Here is a 17,514-nt window from a genome sequence, read left to right as displayed (position 1 = left end):
AGAGACGGTAGGGAAATAGTTCATCCAGTAAAGCCTTTGCTCCGCAAACATGAGGACCGTAGCTGATCCCCAGGAACCACATGAAAACGCCGGGTATGGCTGAATGCCCTGGGCCCAGTAAGTCCAGTGCTGAGGGGGCTGACAAACAGACAGCCTTGTCTAGTTGGCTAGTTCCGGGCCAGTGAGAGACGTGTCTCAAAACATGGTTGTGCTGGGCTTGGTAGCACACACTTTGAAAGATTTGGTTTTTATTCTAATTACATGTATGTGTATGAGCTTGTGCATGTGAGCAGAGGTGCCTGAGGGTAAAGGCATGGGATCTCCCTGAGCTGAGGATCACAGAGCATTCTGGGTGACCTGACGTGGGTGCTAAGGACTGCACTCAGGTCCTCTGGAGGAATGGCAAGTGCTCTCAACTGCCAGGCCAGTTTTCAGCACTCAGGAGGAGGCAGGGATAGGAAGATCTGAGTCTGAGGCAAGTGGTCTGCCCCAGCCAAAGCTGCATAGAGACCTGGTCTCCTAACAAAGGTCAGGTGTGTCAGCTTGATGCCCTGAACTCAGTCCCTCGGGACTAGGAAGAAAGCTGACTCCTGAAAGTTGTTCTGTGACCTCCACATAGGCCCTGTAGCACACAAAACCCGGCACCACGCGCATCACACACAAAATAGTAAATTTTTTTCTAAGTCACAAACCCAGGCCAACAAAATGTCTCAATTGGCAGGTGTTTGCTGTGTCAGCTTGACAATCTAAGCTCTGTCCTCAAGCCCCACGTGGTGGGAGGAGAGAACCAACCTCCGAGGGTCCTTTGAGCACACATGCTCCGTCGCACCCGCACACTAAGGATTTAAACTGTGTACACATTTTAGAAAGGGTTTTATGTGTAATGACGTTTTGCCTGGGTATCTGCGCCACCTGCATGCAGTGTTGAGTCCAGAAGTGAGTATTGGATCTCAAACTGGAGTTGCAAGTGGTAGTGACACATGAATGTGTCCCTGAGGATCAGGAAAAGGGTGCCGGGTCCCGTGGAGTTGTAGTTTCAGACAGTCATGCTGACATGGGTGATGAGAACTGAACCCTGGTCCTCTATAGGAGCAGGTAGTGCTCGTAACCACTGAGCCATCTTTCCAGCCCAAATAAAACGTTTTAATAGAAAACACAGATAGCAAGTGGGGACCACCAGCTGAGGCTGACCCTTGGCACACTTGTATATCCACATAAACACAAGACTTCTAGACGGGTGACCCAAAGGAGGTGACACTCAAAAGTTGACACCCACACTGGATATCCGGCTGCGTGCTGGCAGCCACCCTGTGAAGGGGAAGCAGGTGCCCAGATAAGGGAGGGCTGATGCCCACGTTCCTGCAGCCTTAGATGCAAAGAAGGACCTTGGCTTCACAACCCACCATTTTAACTCCAGGTCCTGGGCTGAGGTCTCAAGTTCAGGGTGCTTTGGGCCACTGGGAAAGTAATGGTCACAGGAGGGACATTTTTAAGGGGGGTAAGGGCTCTTAGAAGGCTGGAGGCTGTGACTGGGTAGACACTCTTAATGGCATGGGAGAGTGCTCTGTGCCCTCACAGGGTCTCAGGGTGACAGGAGACTTGAACCAAGTGGTTCAGCCCCTCCTCTGTGGTTTAGAGCTCCTCAGGGTATGTCTCTTGTAGAGAGCTCAGGAGGTGACTGCCAGGGAAGAACTTGACCTGAGATCAAGTCCCTAGCGCCCATGTGTACCTCAACACAGGGGAAGGAGAAATGGACAGATGACATCGTTGGGGCTTGATGGCTGCCAACCTCACCACATCAGTGAGCTCTGGGATCAGGGAGGACCCTGTCTCCAAAAGTAAAATGCAGGCTAACCCAGGACCAGGCGAATCAGCCTCTGACCTCATGCTCACGCATGCGCATGCCCGCACACAGAGTTGTGTATACAACACAGGAGAAACTGCCAGAGTCGTGCTGAGTGAACCAGTGGCAGAACCTGGCGTTAAGCTGACCCAGGAATGATGGCCGCTAGGCTGGGCTGCCAGATCTTATCTCCTGATTCACCCTTCGGTGATATGTCCCTTGGTGCACTGAGGTCCTTTAGGCTTGGCTGGAGCCAGGGTCCCCAGGCAACAATGGTAGGTAGGTTTCTCATTAGATGGGGCACCCAGAGCTGACATCAGTGCCACCCTATCTGACTGACAGGCCAAGCCTGGGCTAGTTAGGTTCCTGCCCTCAGCATAGCCCTCCAGATCAAAGGGGCCAAGATGCCTGGAGTCCAGCTTATGAGGCCAGGGTCTATGTGTCTGTGTGCAAAGTTTCAGGTATTGCCCAGGGTTACAGCCTCGACCTCTGCCCTGGGACTGGTGGAGTGGGGACGAGACTGGGTTCCTTCCCATCTTTCTGTATTCTCTGGAGAGCTGGCCAGCGGACAGGTAGTCCAGGCAGAATACCTAGAGCCTTCTTCAAGAGAATAGGGTCCTTGCTAAAGTAAGGTGATGTTAAAATCCTGTCTAGACTTTCAGGAACCTAGGCCAGCCCTGGGACTCAGTTTGTGGGTTTGTTTTGTTTTGTTTTTTTCCCAAAGACATTTATTGCTGAATGATGGTGGACCCAGCACTCAGGAGACAGAGGTAGGCAGATCTCTGTGAGTACAATGCTAGCATGGTCAAAAGAGCAAGTTTTAGGACAACCAGAACTACAAAACACACACACACACACACACACACACACACACACACACACACACACCTGTCTCAAAAAGCCAAAAAAAAATTGTGGGGGGAGGGAGGGGAAAAAATTGTGAGTGGGTGCATGCATTCGGTAGCAAGAGGTAGAGGACAGTTTAATGGAGTTGGTCCTTCAGCGCATAGGACCTGGGGTTCAAACTGAAAGTCGTCAGACTTGGCAGCAAACACCTTTGTTTCACACAACACACCTTTACAGTTGTGACATCTCACCAGCTCATGGGATCCAGTTTTAAGAAGAAAAAAGATATCTCTGGGCACAGGGCAGGCCTGTAGAGAAAGCCACGCCCTGAGGTTAACTACTCAACTGCCCTGCCAACATTGGGTACATTACCCGGCCCAATAGCACCAGTGCACACCACTTGCACACCGTCTGGGACCCCTCCCAGGACACTCCTGATCATTCTGCTTAAATGTATGTGATATTTGCAACGTGCCTACCTAGTGGTGTAAGGTCTGTAGGTGTGTATGTAATTTTTAAATACATATTTAAGGAAGGATATCTATCACATGGCCTGTGTGTGGAGGTCAGAGAACATGGCAGAAACTGGTTTTTTTCGACCATGTGGGTCTCAAGGATTAAACTTAGGCCGTAAGCTTGCTGTCAAGTGCCTGTACCAGCTCTGAGCCATCTCACTGGCCCTAGTGTACGCAGGAGGGTATGCCTACCTCCTAAATACGTGGGAGGATGCAGGCTAACCAAGCCACGCTCCTAAACAACTGGCCCAAGACTCCGATGATGTCACAGCCATTTATTGTGCTCCAGTGAAATAGAAAAAGAAAGTGTTCAAGTTACAAACGCTGCTGTCACATCCACAAACGCCAGTCACTGCAAAACCAAACTGCGTGTGTGTCCACTGCATTTCCAGGCATGCATTCTGCTCCCGTTGCAGGAAGGGGGCAGGGGTCAGGCCAAGCCTGGGTTCTGGGGGCTTCGCTTGAAGGGTTTCTGGTTCTGGGAGGTACTTACTTGTGAGGGAGTAAAGGGGGAAGCTGAAATGGCTTTACTCAGTGCTTCCTTTGGGTGGTGTTGGGGACACCCAATTCTATGTTGGGCCCTGGGAAAGCTCCAGGGATGAGGGGGCCCCCTTCTTCCCATTGCCCCCCTCGGCCTGATCTCCCCAAACTGTAACCCTATAGGCAGGTGCCAGGGGGCTGGAGGACGCCATGCAGGAGATGGGGTTGGCTGGGCCAGCTGGGTCCAGCCAAGAGCAGCAGCCAGCCCCTTGGGGGCCCCTAGGCAGAGTTATAGTAGTTGTGTGGGTGGTGATTGTGGGTGGGCTCGTCCAGCTCTGGATATTCCGGGGTCAGGCAGTACTTGGGATCATACACCTGGCGGGGCAGCCCATACACTGTCATGCCCCTCTGTGAGGCCCCCTTGTTGCTGCCCATCTGCAAGCTGACGTTGAGTGTGTCACAGTGTTCCATGCCCAGACCTGGCTCAAAGATCTGCCGCTTGGTGCCTGGTGCAGTCATGCCAGCCTAAAGGAGAAGGAACAGCGGTCAGGCCACGGTAGCAGCCCCACTCCCCCACCACAGCTCACTGGGGTGTCCCACTGACTACACAAACCTGGCTGGCGCCCTTGTTGGTACCCATCTGTAGACTGATAGTCGCCTGGTCCAGGGGTTGATCCGTACCCAGTTTGGGATCATAGAGGTGACGCCGGGTACCATAGGCTGTCATGCCCTGCTGACTGGCAAACTTATTGGTGCCCATCTAGGAAAGAGATTAATTAATCAATGAGGACTACAGGGTATCCCTGTGAGATACAAGAGCAGGAGGTCAGACAGAGTAGGGATATTAGATGACCAAGCTTTCAGATTCAATGTGTGGCCCACATCCTGCCGCTGTGTGGCGGCCCACAGCTGTAATCCCGAGAGGATGAGAAGTTGAAGGTCAGCCCTGAGAGACGGATGGCTCAGTGGGTAGAGGGTCTCGCCTCCAAGCCTGATCACCTGAGTCTGACCCACACGACCCACATAGTGAAGGGAGAGAACGTGAGAAGGCAGAGGCAGGCGGATCTCAGTGAGTTTGAAGCCAGCCTGGTCTACGTGGTGAGTTCCAGGGCAGTCTGAGACACACAGTGAGAACTTGTCTCAAACAGTAAAATAAATGAAAGAGAAGGGCAGTAGGTCAAGCTGGGGCTGCCGGCACAGGTCTGTAGTCCTAGCTACTCGATGGGGAGCCCGAGGAAGGAGGATGGCAAGGTAAAAAGGCCACCAGCCTGAGCAACTTAGCAAGACCCCGTGTCAGGATAAAAGTTGTACCCAGGAGGTAGAGGAAGGAGGATCAGAAGAGTAGCCCAAGGCTAGCTTTGAATAGTGAATTCAGGGCTAACCTGGGCTGTAGGAGAGCCTGCCTCAAGGGCTTACATAGGAAACCAACTCACAGGACAGTGCTATCCCTAGACAGGTGGTCCTGAGTTATATAAGAAAATTGAGCAAACCATGGAAAGCAGGCCAGCAAGTAATGTTTCTCCATGGCCTCTGCTTCAGTTCCTGCCTCCGGGTTCCTGCTGGAGCTCCTTCCCTGACTTCTCTCCAGTACGTACTATGAGGTGGAAGTACAAGCCAAATGAACCCCTTCCTCCTAATTGATTTGGTTAGTGTTTTATTACATCAGAATGCAAACTAGAAAACCCAGTGAGAGACTCTGTCTCAAAAAGCAAGATGGCCAGATAGGGAGGCGCACACCTTTGATGCCAGCACTTGGGAGGCAGAGGCAGGTGGACCTCTGTGAGTTTAAGGCCAGCCTGGTCTGCATAGCAAGTTCCAGGACAGCCAGGGCTACAAAGAGAAACCCTATCTCAAAACAAAAACAAGGTAAAGTGGATGGCTCCTGAGGAGGGACAGTGGCCGAGACCTCTGACCCTGATGTGCCCACATCCACCGGCACATCCACACAAAGGAAAAGTGACGGGGACTGGAGATGTAACTAAGGCAGTGTGCCTGCCTAGACTGAATCACCAATGCTGGGCAGGAGGGGGGAGGAGGGGGAGGAGGGAGGAGGGGAAAAGGAAGAAGAAGAAGGAGGAGGAGGGGGGGAGGGGAGGAGGAGGGGGGAGGGAGGAGGAGGAGGAGGAGGAAGAGGAGGAGGAGGAGGTGTGCTTAGCAAACCTAGTTTCCCTATTTGTAAAAAGGATGGAGAGATACTCAGTAGTTAAGAACACTGGCTGCTCTTCCAAAGGATCCAGATTCCACTCCTAGCACGCACAGCAATCCTTAACTCCATCCCCAGGGGACACCCTCTTGTCTCTGTGGGTACGACACACACCGTGGTGCACATACATACATGCATGCATGCAGGCTAATGTAAACATAATTTTTAAAATATTTTTTAAAAGGATCCAGAGGCTGGAGAGATCGTTCAGTGGTTAAGAGCACAGGCTGCTCTTACAGAGGTTCTGGGTTTGTTTTCCAGCACCCACATGGCTGATAACGATTGTTTATAACTCCAGGTCCAGGGGATCTGATGCCCTCTTCTGGCCTCTGTGTGTACTAGACTTCATAGGTATACATGTGGGCAGAACACGCATACATGTAAAGATAAATAAAAATATCCTAAGGACCTGTAAAGCCAGGAACTGCTTCAAGTATGGGCAGGGGAGCAAATTAGAGAATAGGAATCAGGAACGCTGTCCAGTGTCCCACCCAGTCCGAAAGTTCGTACTAATATCCTGACCCCCAAAGCCTCTAGGATCTGGGCTACCCGAAGCCCAGAGCAGCCCATGTGAAGAAGGGGCCATACCTGTAGGCCAATGATGTTCCTGCCTTCTCTCAACTTCTCGGGCTCAAATCTCCGCTCTTGTTTCTCTGCATATTTGACCCCCACATTGACTTTGTTTCCTTTTGTCTTGGCCTGCATGGAGGAAAGGAAGGCATGAACCACAGATGAGCCTCCAGCAGGCCTCACTTCCCCCCAGTGACTCACCCTTTGTGAAGCTCAAGGGCCTGAGTACCCCTATAGATATCAGACCTCAGCCCAGCCCCAGTCCTAGCCCCTACCCCTTCCCCAGCCCCTGCCCCAGCCCCTACCCCAGCCCCAGCCCCTGCCACCTGCCCCAGCCCCTGCCCCAGCCCCTGCCCCTGCCCCTGTCGCAGTCCCACTCTGTCCCCACACTCACCATGCTGGCCAGAGCCAAGAGAGTAGACTGAACTTGTGTATGATTGGTGTTTTCAAACAGGTCATTGGCCTCAAAAATGTCGTGGGGTTTCACCCCATACTTGGTAATGGCTTTGATGAAATTTCCTATGTTCTCCAGCTGTAGGGGAACAGACTGTGTCAGAGATGGGAGGGTGGAGGGCTGAGGAGCTAGGGGTCAAGGATTGAGTGGAACTCCTGTAACTCCAGCACCAAGGGGTTCAATGCTCAGTAGTTAAGAACACTGGCTGCTCTTCCAAAGGATCCAGATTCCACTCCTAGCACGCACCGCAATCCTTAACTCCATCCCCAGGGGACACCCTCTTCCAGGCCTCTGTGGGCACTGGTCCACACAAACACACACACACACACACACACACACACACACACACACACACACAAATACATAAAAAGGGTTCTTTTAAAAAATCAAGTTAATAAGTAGGCTTAGTGGCACAGGTCTGTCATCCCTGTGATGACAGGCTGAGGCAGGATTGCAAATGCAAGGGCTGGCTGAGCAACTTAATGAAACATTGTCTCAGAATAAAAATTCGGGGCCAGGAAGGTGATTCTGGTAAGAAATACAAACAAAACAAACAAACAAACAAGCAAACAAACACTTTCTGTACAAGTGTTGGGATCCGAGTTCAAATCTTCAGAAAACCAAGTAGAAGCCAGATACAGAGCATGAACTTCTGAAATCCTAGGACTCCTATAGGAGAGACCAGAAGCCGGGACAGAATCCTCAGTTTGGGAGACTGCCAGCCTGGTGTCAGGGGAAACCAATGGAGAGTTGGAGACCTTGTCTCAAACAAGTGGGAGAGGACTAAGACCACAGTAGTCCTCTGACTGTGAGGGGAGGCTTCGACAAAACCAACAGTGGAAATCAGTGGTTGAGTGTGGGTCTAAGTAGAGCCCCTGCCTAGAGTCCCCCAGTGAGGAGGGGCTGGGGTGTGGCTCAGTGGTAGAGCCCCTGCCTAGAATCCCCCAGTGAGGAGGGGCTGGGGTGTGGCTCAGTGGTAGAACACCTTCCTAGAATCACCGGGAGAGGGGCTGGGGTGTGGCTAGGCAATGGAGCTCCAGCCTAACACAATCAAGGCTCTGGGTTCAATCCTCATTCCTAAAATAGAAAACAAACTAGTATGTTGTGTCTGAACTTACCTGGTGCCAGTTCTGGGTTGACTCATTGACCTTCTTCACAGATCCCGGCTGGAGCTTGTTGATAAATCTAACAAAGAGAGGTAGGGAGTGGGGCAGGTAAGTCCCAGTTGCCTCGGGATCTAGGCTGGAAGAGTTGACAGCCAGAAGGGGATACTTTTGTACCTAGCATATGCTTATGCTGGACAAAACCATGGGCAGCTAGACCCAGTTGCCAGGCAGGAAATCTGTGTGTCAGCAACACATGTGTGAAAGTCGGTGGACAACTTTTAGGATTCTGTTCTTTCCTTCCAGCATGGGGTCCTGGGAATTGAACTCAGGTCAGCAGTGTTGGTGGCAAGTGCCTGTACCCACTGAGCCAATCGTCAGCCCGTTGGGTGTTCTTCATTGTACTCTCTTGCTACTGGCATGAGTGTGGTTATCTGGTTGGCTGGTTGATAACCTTTTCTTATCATGGTGATAGTAGTGCTGGGTATGGAACCAGCACGATTTCCCCCAGTAGTAATAATGTAGGCTCCATGTGGAGTCTGGTTCACTGTCTGTGTGCCTAGAGCAAAAACCTGTGTATACCAGGAGCTCTATAAAATGCTTACTACATGAATGGCTGGGGAAATGGCTGGGTGGTCCAATAGCTATATAGTGCTGGGGATGGAACTCAGGCAGCTTGGCCCAGGGAGTGGCACTATTAGGAGTGTGGCCTTGTTGGAGTAGGTGTGTCACTGTGGGCATGAGCTTAAGACCCTCATCCTAGCTGCCTGGAAGCCAGTATTCTGCTAGCAGCCTCCAGATGAAGATGCAGAACTTGCAGCTCTGACTGCACCATGCCTGCTTGGATGCTGCCATGCTCCTGCCTTGATGATAATGGACTGAGCCTCTGAACCTGTAAGCCAGCCCCAATTATATGTTGTCCTTATAAGACTTGCCTTGGTCATGGTGTCTGTTCACAGCAGTAAAACCCTAACTAAGACACTTGCTTAGATGTGTGTCCTATACTGCCCTGGCTTTTCGCTCAAGCCTAAGCCAGCTCTCTGTTAGCCGAGACACCAGCCTGCCCCAGGTCCTTCCTGGTAGATAGGAATGAAACAAGACAAACTGCCAAGCATTTGGGCCTTGGGGAAGCTGAGCTGTACTGCGCCTCTGAGAAACTTTCCAAGAGTGAACCTCAGAGAGGCAGACAGGCCCCAGCTGGGCTCAGAACCTTGCCCAGCGTTAGAGGGAAGTGGGATGTCTAGGTGTGTGGTCATGCTAGCCTAAAATCCCAGCACTCAGAAGGTGGAGGCAGCAGGATGAGGAGTTCAAGGCCAACCTCTGCTACATGAAAACCTGTCTACAAAAAAAAAAAAACAAAGAGGGAGCTAGAAAGACGGCTCAGCGGTGAAGAGCACTGGCTGCTCATCCAGGGGAAGACATACATGCTGCCGAAACGCCCACGTGTAAAAATACAGTTGGTTTGGTTGTTTTGTTTGTCTTTCAAAGAGGGCCAGCAAGATGGCTCAGTGGGTAAGGCCACTTGCTGCCAAACCTGATGACTTGCGCTCTAATCCTGGGTAAGAGGAGAGAACCAACTCTCACAATTTGCCCTCTGACCTCTGTATGCGCACATACAATATATGTACCCCATTTCACACTCACAAATGTGTGTACAGAAAAGAATTTGTACCTGGTGCTAGGGGTTGCAAGAGTCTCTTCTACTATTGCTCTGTGCTGTGTGCATGTTTGCACGTGTGCAGCTTACGTGTGCGGAGGCCAGAGGCCAGTCTTCCCTGTGAGCCCTCAGGTGCTAGTCACCTTGGTGCTGGGGAGGGACACATGAGGTGGGCTGCCTAGGTGGAAGTCAGAGGATGGCTGTGTGCATTCCGTCCCCTCTCTCCATCTTCCCATGGAGACAAGGCCTGCGGCTTACCAAATAGGCTCGACTGGACGGCCAATGAACATCTGGGCTCTGCTTGCTTGTAGCCAAGCCTGACCACCTGTGTCTCATCCCCGGGGCCCCATGGTACAAGGGGAGGCCTGATTCTGGGAGTTGTCCTCCAACCTCCACACTCATGGTGTGGCACACATACATGTGAGCTCTGAGCACACAAGTAAACAAATATAATAAAAATGTGTATGTATGTATGCGAGCGTGTGCACCTCTGTTCACACGTGTAGAGGCCACAAAATGACATTGGCTACTTCCCCTATTGCTCTCTGCCCATTTTTTTGAGGCAGGGTCTCTTCCTGAACCTGGGGCTCACGCTCTCTCAGCTGGGCTGGGAGCCATCAATCCTAGTGTTCTTCCTGTCTTCCCAACCCTCTGAGCCAAGCATTTGCAGGGATGTTTGACTTGCTTCATGGATGTCGGGACCCCACCTCTGTTCTTCTGATCATAGAACAGGTGCGTCGATCGCTAAGCCACCCCTCTGACCTGCCTTCTGTTTCAGGGTTCATGTCCCTAGACCTACACAGCAAGCCCCTTCCTGACTGAGTGATCCCCCAGGCCTAGTGTCCAAACCCAATGTGGAGCCAAGGGTGACATTGAATTTCTGATTCTCCTACCTCCACCTCTAATGTGCCCGGGGTTATAGGCCTGCACCACCATACCTGGCTTTATACTGTGTAAGAGATGAACCCAGTGGCTCCTGAATGCTAGGAGAGCACTCCACCTTCCTCACCAACCATCCCCACGTTAGAAGACAGAGTCTGGTTATGCAGCCTAGGCTAACCTAGAATTCTGAACCCTACCTCAGCTTTGCCAGTGCTAAGGTCACAGGTGTATGCCAAGCCACGGTGAGGATTTTCATCTTCCCCAGTGATGAGGCCAGTGGGAAACGACGGTCTACATAAATTCTGTGACACTTTCCCAATGCCATTAAAACTGGTGATAAGCAGTCACTGTTGCCCACTGACATTTACCTATGATCCTGGAATTCACAGACAGGCCTGGTAGCTGAATAATGCTCTCCTAACAAACACCTCAGGGTGCTGGGGTTACCTGACTGTGTTTTTAACCTGACTGACTTGTCATCTCGGCCTGTGAAACTGGCACAGGTTGAGTCTTCTTGGCCTTTCAAGGAATGGGGCGGCATCAAATATGAGTGTCTGACTCCAGCTCAGGATCATCAGGGGGTGTCGAGGGGCTATTTGGAGAGGGGCTGCTGGGCTGGGGGCAGGGCCTGCACCCTAAGAACCTCACTCACTCGCAAAGAATGATCCCGTCCTTGAGGCCATCCATGAAGTTGCTCCCGATGCGGCGGCCTGTCACCCCCTCGATCCACTCTCTCAGCTCCTGCTCACGCTGGTGGTCGTATTTCTGGGCCAGCTGAGGAGGAGACAGGAATGCAGGCAGGTGATTAGGACACAGGCAACAGAGAGTGGCTTCGGCTTTCCGGGACCCGGCCCAGCCCGGATCGGCCGGATCTCCTACCCCATCCCAACTAAGGCAATCCTGTCTCAGTGTCCACAGTAGGGGAGGGGTGCTGGGGGAGGCTGAGGGCCAGGGTTGAGGTGGCACCTGCCCAGGGGGCCATTCCGGGCATTCTGAGGTTTGGCACCAATGAATAGACAAGAGGGGGCTGGAAAGATCCTTGAAGCTGGGGGTGGGGGTAGGGGTGGGGGCGGCACTTGGCTCCTTGGTTTCCCCTCCAAGCCAAACTTGGGGCTTAGCTTCCTCTGACCCAGCCCTCCCCACTCTCCTGTTGGAAGGGGAAATGCCTTCAACTGGGGGTGGGGAGGAACCCTAAGAAGAAGCCCCTGGGTGCTGGTTTCCTGGGAACCTGGAACTCCACGCCATTCACTTGCTCACACGGCTGTCTCAGGGTCGTCCCAGGTCATCATGCATACAATCTCTAGTTAGAAATGAGAGCATCTTGTCCCCCTCCTAACCCTTGCCTGTCTGTTTCTTTAGGTCTGTCCTCTGCCTTGCTTGGTCTCTCTTGCTGTTCTCCAACTCTTTACACTGTCTTTTACTCAGTCTCGGGGTCCCATCTCTGAAGAGCTGTCCAGGCAGCTGTGAGGCTCGTGGCTTTTTTGTTTTTGTTTTTTGTTTTTGTTTGTTTTTGTTTTTGAAAGCTTCCGCCCTGATCCCATCTTCCCGAGTAGGGGCGGGATTCGGCAGACTCCCTTCTCAACCTCCTAGCTCTTATCTCCCTCCTGGCTTGCTCTCCAGCCTCCTGTCTCCAGTCTCTAAGGCTGCTTTGCGTTCTTTCTGCAGTCCTCCTGCGTGCTAGCCTCCCAGCCCCTGGTGGTGGTGAGATGGAGGGATGCTTCACTTCTTCTGCATGGGGAGAGGAGGGATGCAGCCCCTTACCTGGCCCCAGCCCCGTCGCCCCCCTCCTCACCAGCCCGGCTTTATAAAGCAAACCGGCCCTTATATAGCGCGGGCCCGGGCTGCCCAAGGCCGCCTTATAAGGCGCGGCGGCTCCTCTGCGACTCTGGGCCGGCGCTGGGGGGAGGGGGCGGCGCTGCCATCAGTCTCCGGCAGAGCACCCGCCCCCCACATTCCCTGAACTCCAGCCCCTAGGATACCCCAACCGGATCCAGGTCTCAATCCCTGCTTCTCTCTCCCCACAGCTCCTGTGTGGTACCCTGGAAAGAAAGTGCCTCAGTGTTCCCTTCTGTCAAATGGGACCGCCTCTCCCCCTCCGCGCAGTCCCCTGTCCCGAGAAGCTTGCCCATCCCGTCATGGAGACGGTTTGGCTTTGCACTTGCCTTACCTGGCGCCCTAGCTCCTTGTTTCTCCTTTCTAAGCCTCAGTTTACCTATCCATGGCAGGAAGATGCAATTGCAGACCGGCAGAGTTGATTTTTTTTTTTTTTTTAAATAGTAGGGACTCTGTCCCCCTACATCCCTCCCAAGAACGAGAAGATTGACCAAGGACTCTGAGCAGGTGGGGAATCTTTGCAGCACTCTGATTACTTCTTTTTAAGGATCCCTTCACTTCACTCCTCAAGTAACTGAGGACTCTGGGATGTTGCAAGAACAGAAAAACAGCCCCTACCCGTTATCTTCCTTCTCTTCTCAGGTCTTAGGACGCGTGACACAGGTAGGAGGGAGGGGTGTTCAGGGAACAGGGCTCTGTCCCCGCAGGGTGTTTGTCAGTCCTTCCAGCCTTACCTTGTTCTTTACCTCAGCAGACAGGCCGTAGGCAGGACCTCGGTTAAAGTGTGCAGAAGACATGCTGGCCAGGGGGCTCTGGCAAAGCGGGGGTGCCGAGATGACCCAGACAAGTTCAACAGGCAGCTGAGCTGAGGTCTGCACCCTCTTCCCTCCTCACACGTTTTTGAAGGTCCAGAAGCCAGCCCCGGGCTCTTCCAAGCCTGTCCCATTGGCCACGGGGGCTTGCCAAGGGGCGTGGCACCTCACACATACTCTGGCCACCCCCACCTCCTGATGTCAGAGCCTTGGTATTGGGAGCTGACTGTGTCATTGTTTCCACCTAGGGGGCAGAATGCCTTATTCTGGGAAGGGGGTGCTCATACAGCCCACCTCTCTTCCACCCTTCTTCCCATGCCAAGTGTCTGCCTCCCATCTCTGAGTCTCCTTGTCTCAGAGGTCATTGATCTCCTCTTCAGTCCCAAGGCACGACTGCTGCACCCCCACCCCAAACCCTAGAGTAGTAGGATGATCTGACTGACCTCCACACACCAACCCTCTACACATAACCTCTGCCTCCATGGGTCTCTATTGCCATATCTTAGAAGGTCGAATGACAGTGCTTGCCTCACGAGGGTGCAGTAAAGGTCAGGGGGGAAATGTCACCTCCAGAGTGCCTAGTTCAGAGAATCTAGCACCCAGTTCTGTCAAGGAGCTGGAGCAGCAAAGAACCGAGATCTAAGCTCATAGATGACCCATGCCTGTAATCCCAGCACTTGGGAACTTTGAATCAAAAAGACTACTGAGAGTTTGGGACCAGCCTGGGCTACATAGTGAATTCCAGCACAGCCTGGGCTTGAGAATCGCTCTCTCTCTCTCTCTCTCTCTCTCTCTCTCTCTCTCTCTCTCTCTCTCTCTCTCACACACACACACACACACACACACACACACACACACACACACACACACACACATTAGTTTAAAAGGGGTAGGGGGAGGCTGGCAATATGACTTAGTGAGTTAAGGTGTTTAGCAACAAGTTTGATGACTAGAATTTGAACTCCGGGACTCAATAGAATGAGAGAACAAGCTCCTTCAAGCTTTCCTCTGACCTCTGTTGTGTGTACAGACACACACAACATATACACCCATACACACACAACATACACACACAACATACACACACATACATGCAACACACACACATACACACATTCACACACACATACACATATACACACACATATATACACATATACACACATATACACATACGCACATACGCACATATACATACACATATATACACACATACATACACACACATACATACACACAAATGTAATGAAAAAAAGGTAAAAGGTGAGGCTGGGACATAGGTCTGTTAGTAGAGCCTTTGCCTGTCATCCACAGAACCCTGGACTTGATCCCCAGGGCCACATAAGCCAAGCCTGGTAATCCATGTGTGTAATCCCAGGACCCAGAAGGTACAGACAGGATGTTCAGAAGTATAAGGCCATCCTTGGCTACATACTGAGTTCAAGACCCGTCTGGGCTATCTGAAATGGGGGGGGGGACCACAAACAAACATCCTGGATCTATTCCCAGTATCCATTCACTGGCCACCTGAGCCACTGGGGCTCAGATGACAGGTCTGGGGCCGGGAATACTGCTTTATCTCTATCCAAACCATGGTCTGGTTGGACACCTGTAGTGTTCCTATCGAGACAGCTCTCATCTGGACCATGGAGTTGGATGCTCCACCCACATCATGTCAAGGACAGGACAGTGACACGTAGATGACATCAACCTTCTACACATTAATGATACTTTAAGAAGCTGCAATTTGGGGGTTGGGGATTTAGCTCAGTGGTTAGAGCGCTTGCCTAGGAAGCGCAAGGCCCTGGGTTCGGTCCCCAGCTCCAAAAAAAAAAAAAAAAAAAAAAAAGCTGCAATTTGCTGGCCACAAATAAAGGGCACATCTGGCAAGGCATGGAGTCCACACCGTTTATCTCAGTACTCAAGAGGCAGAGGCAGGTGGATCAAAGAGAGATCCAGACCACCCAAGGCTACATGGTTAGACCCTATCTCAAAACAACAAGAAGTAATAATAATAACAATACATTTTTATTTTGATACGGGTTGGGGACACATGTCAGTGGTAAAGCCTCGGTGGCAAGCCCTTACCCAGCACGTGAAAATCTAGTATAACCGCCAACATTGTAAGAGAACAGCACAGACTGGAGATGCTTCCAGATGCTATACCGAACAGTGAACAGAAGGGCGGAGGAGGTGGCCTAGCAGGTAAAAGAACTTGCCACCAAGCCCGATGACCTGAGTTTGATTTTCTGGGACCTCCATGATAGAAGGAGTAATCTGAAAGTTGTTCTCAGACCTCTACATGCAAGCTGGGGTATATGTGAACAAACAAACAAACAAACACACACACACACACACTGAAATGCAAATGTTTATTTCTAATATTTCTGGGCAGTGAGTGAGACAATGTCTTATGCGGCTCAGGTTGATATCAAACTTGTAATGTAGCCCAGGATGACCTTGAACTCCTGGTTCTCCTTCCTCTACTCCCAGCCCTGAAATGACAGTCAGGTACAACCACGACCAGGCACATGGTCGTCTATCCCCCCACCACTATCCTCCTTGCTCCCCCTTTTTATATTTAATTTTCTTTCTCTTCCCAAACAGTCCCATGTCTGTTTTCATGTCATATAGAATATTAAACAGACAGACAGACAAACCTTTTCGGGCTGCAGAGATGGCTCAGTGGCTGAGAGCACACACTGCTCTTGCAGAGGTCCTCAGTTCAGTTCCCAGCTCCCGGATCAGGTGGCCACAACCTCCTGCAACTCCAGCTTCAGGTATCTGATGCCTTGTCCTGGCCTTTAAGGGTACTACATACACGGACACAGACACAATAAAAAGAAAACCTTGCTTGAGACAAGGTCTCACTAAATTCCCAGACTGTACTTGAACTTGGAATCTGCCTCTCTCTACCCTCTATGTGGCTGGGATCACAGACATACATTGTCTAACCTGACTTTGCCAATGGCTATTTATTTATTTAATGTATATGATGAATATCACTGTCACTGTCTTCAAAAACATCAGAAGAGGGCATCAGATCTCATTACAGATGGTTGTGAGCCACCATGTGGTTGTAGGAACTTGAACTCAGGACCTCTGGAAGAGCAGCCAGTGGTTTTTGTTTTTTGTTTTTTTTTTTAGATTTATTTATTTAATGTATATGAGTACACCGGAGCTGTCTTCAGAAACACCAGAAGAGGGCAGCAGACTTCATTACAGATGGTTGGGAGCCACCATTTGGTTGCTGGGATTTGAACTCAGGACCTGTGGAAGAGAAGTCGGTGCTCTTAACCACTGAGCCATCTCTCCAGCCCCCTATCATGGGCACTTTTTGGATGGAGGAATGGAGGCACAGGCAGGGGTGTGGAATCCCTTCCCATAGGAATGTCACAGAGGTTTGTCAGTGTCACAGGAGAATTTGAACTCAGCCTCTCTTCCAAATTCTTTGAGAGTCAAACCTGGTGTCTCGGTCACCGAATGGATGCTTGGAATGGATAATTCTTTGCCCTGTAGCCCCGCCCTGAACACTGTGACTTTAACAGCATACCAGGCCTTTATGAGATGCCAGTAGTACCTGATCTCCTTTTTTTTGGAGATTAGGCTTTCACAGTGTAGCCCAGGCTAGCCCCCTGAGTGCTAGTGTGTCAGGTGTACACCAACAGACCTCGTGCAAGCTGGCAAACAGAAATTGTACAGGCACTGTCAGATGAACCTTGAGAAGGGATGGGTGGATACCCAGCTTATTGTCAGTTGACCTCTGGTGATATGTGCCTGCAGCCCATCATTTGGGAGATGCAAGCAGGGAAGTCAAGAGTTCAAGGTCCTCTTCAACTACATAATGATTCTGAACCCAACCTGCGCTATGTACGTGGCATAGACCCATCTCAGAAAACAAACAAACAACATAAAATGAAGTGTCAAAGATTCGATTCCGTTGGTACAGTGCTTGTCCATCACAAATTAAAACCTGTCTCAAAATAAAATACTTGGGTCCCATTCCCAGCCCGGCACAAGCCAAGCGCAGCAGACTGAGCTCGCCTCTAATCTCAGCCACTGGAAGGAGGCAACACAGGATCAGAGACTCGAGGCCATATTTAACTTACATACCGAATGTGAAAGGCTACACGAGTGAGATCCTACTTCAAAAGACCAATAAGATTAAAGAGAGAGCACAAGAACATAAGAAAAACAAATAAAAGAGAAATGGTTGGTCGTGGGGGCACACGGCTTTAATCTCAGTACTCATAAGACAGGGTCCGGTAGATCTCTGAGTCCGAGGCCAGCCTGGTCTATGCAGTGTGATCCAGGCC

At 51.2% G+C, this 17,514-nt stretch overlaps 1 protein-coding gene across 1 annotated transcript; it reads right to left on the bottom strand.

Annotated features, from left to right (window-relative positions):
* Positions 1 to 3,464: 3,464 nt before the first annotated feature.
* Positions 3,465 to 13,237, bottom strand: Cnn1 (calponin 1). Its single transcript, XM_032909694.1, has 7 exons — positions 13,121 to 13,237; positions 11,206 to 11,327; positions 8,030 to 8,096; positions 6,852 to 6,989; positions 6,476 to 6,586; positions 4,298 to 4,444; positions 3,465 to 4,209 (listed from the first exon to the last, which is right to left on the bottom strand). The coding sequence occupies exons 1-7, from the start codon at positions 13,181 to 13,183 to the stop codon at positions 3,964 to 3,966; spliced, it is 894 nt and encodes a 297-aa protein (XP_032765585.1). The 5' UTR covers positions 13,184 to 13,237; the 3' UTR covers positions 3,465 to 3,963.
* Positions 13,238 to 17,514: the final 4,277 nt, after the last annotated feature.

The sequence above is a fragment of the Rattus rattus genome, chromosome 8 (genome assembly GCF_011064425.1).
Source record: "Rattus rattus isolate New Zealand chromosome 8, Rrattus_CSIRO_v1, whole genome shotgun sequence".
Lineage (NCBI taxonomy): Eukaryota > Metazoa > Chordata > Mammalia > Rodentia > Muridae > Rattus > Rattus rattus.
Note: the sequence above shows the minus strand (reverse complement) of the source record. Positions and strands in the feature narration are given on the sequence as shown.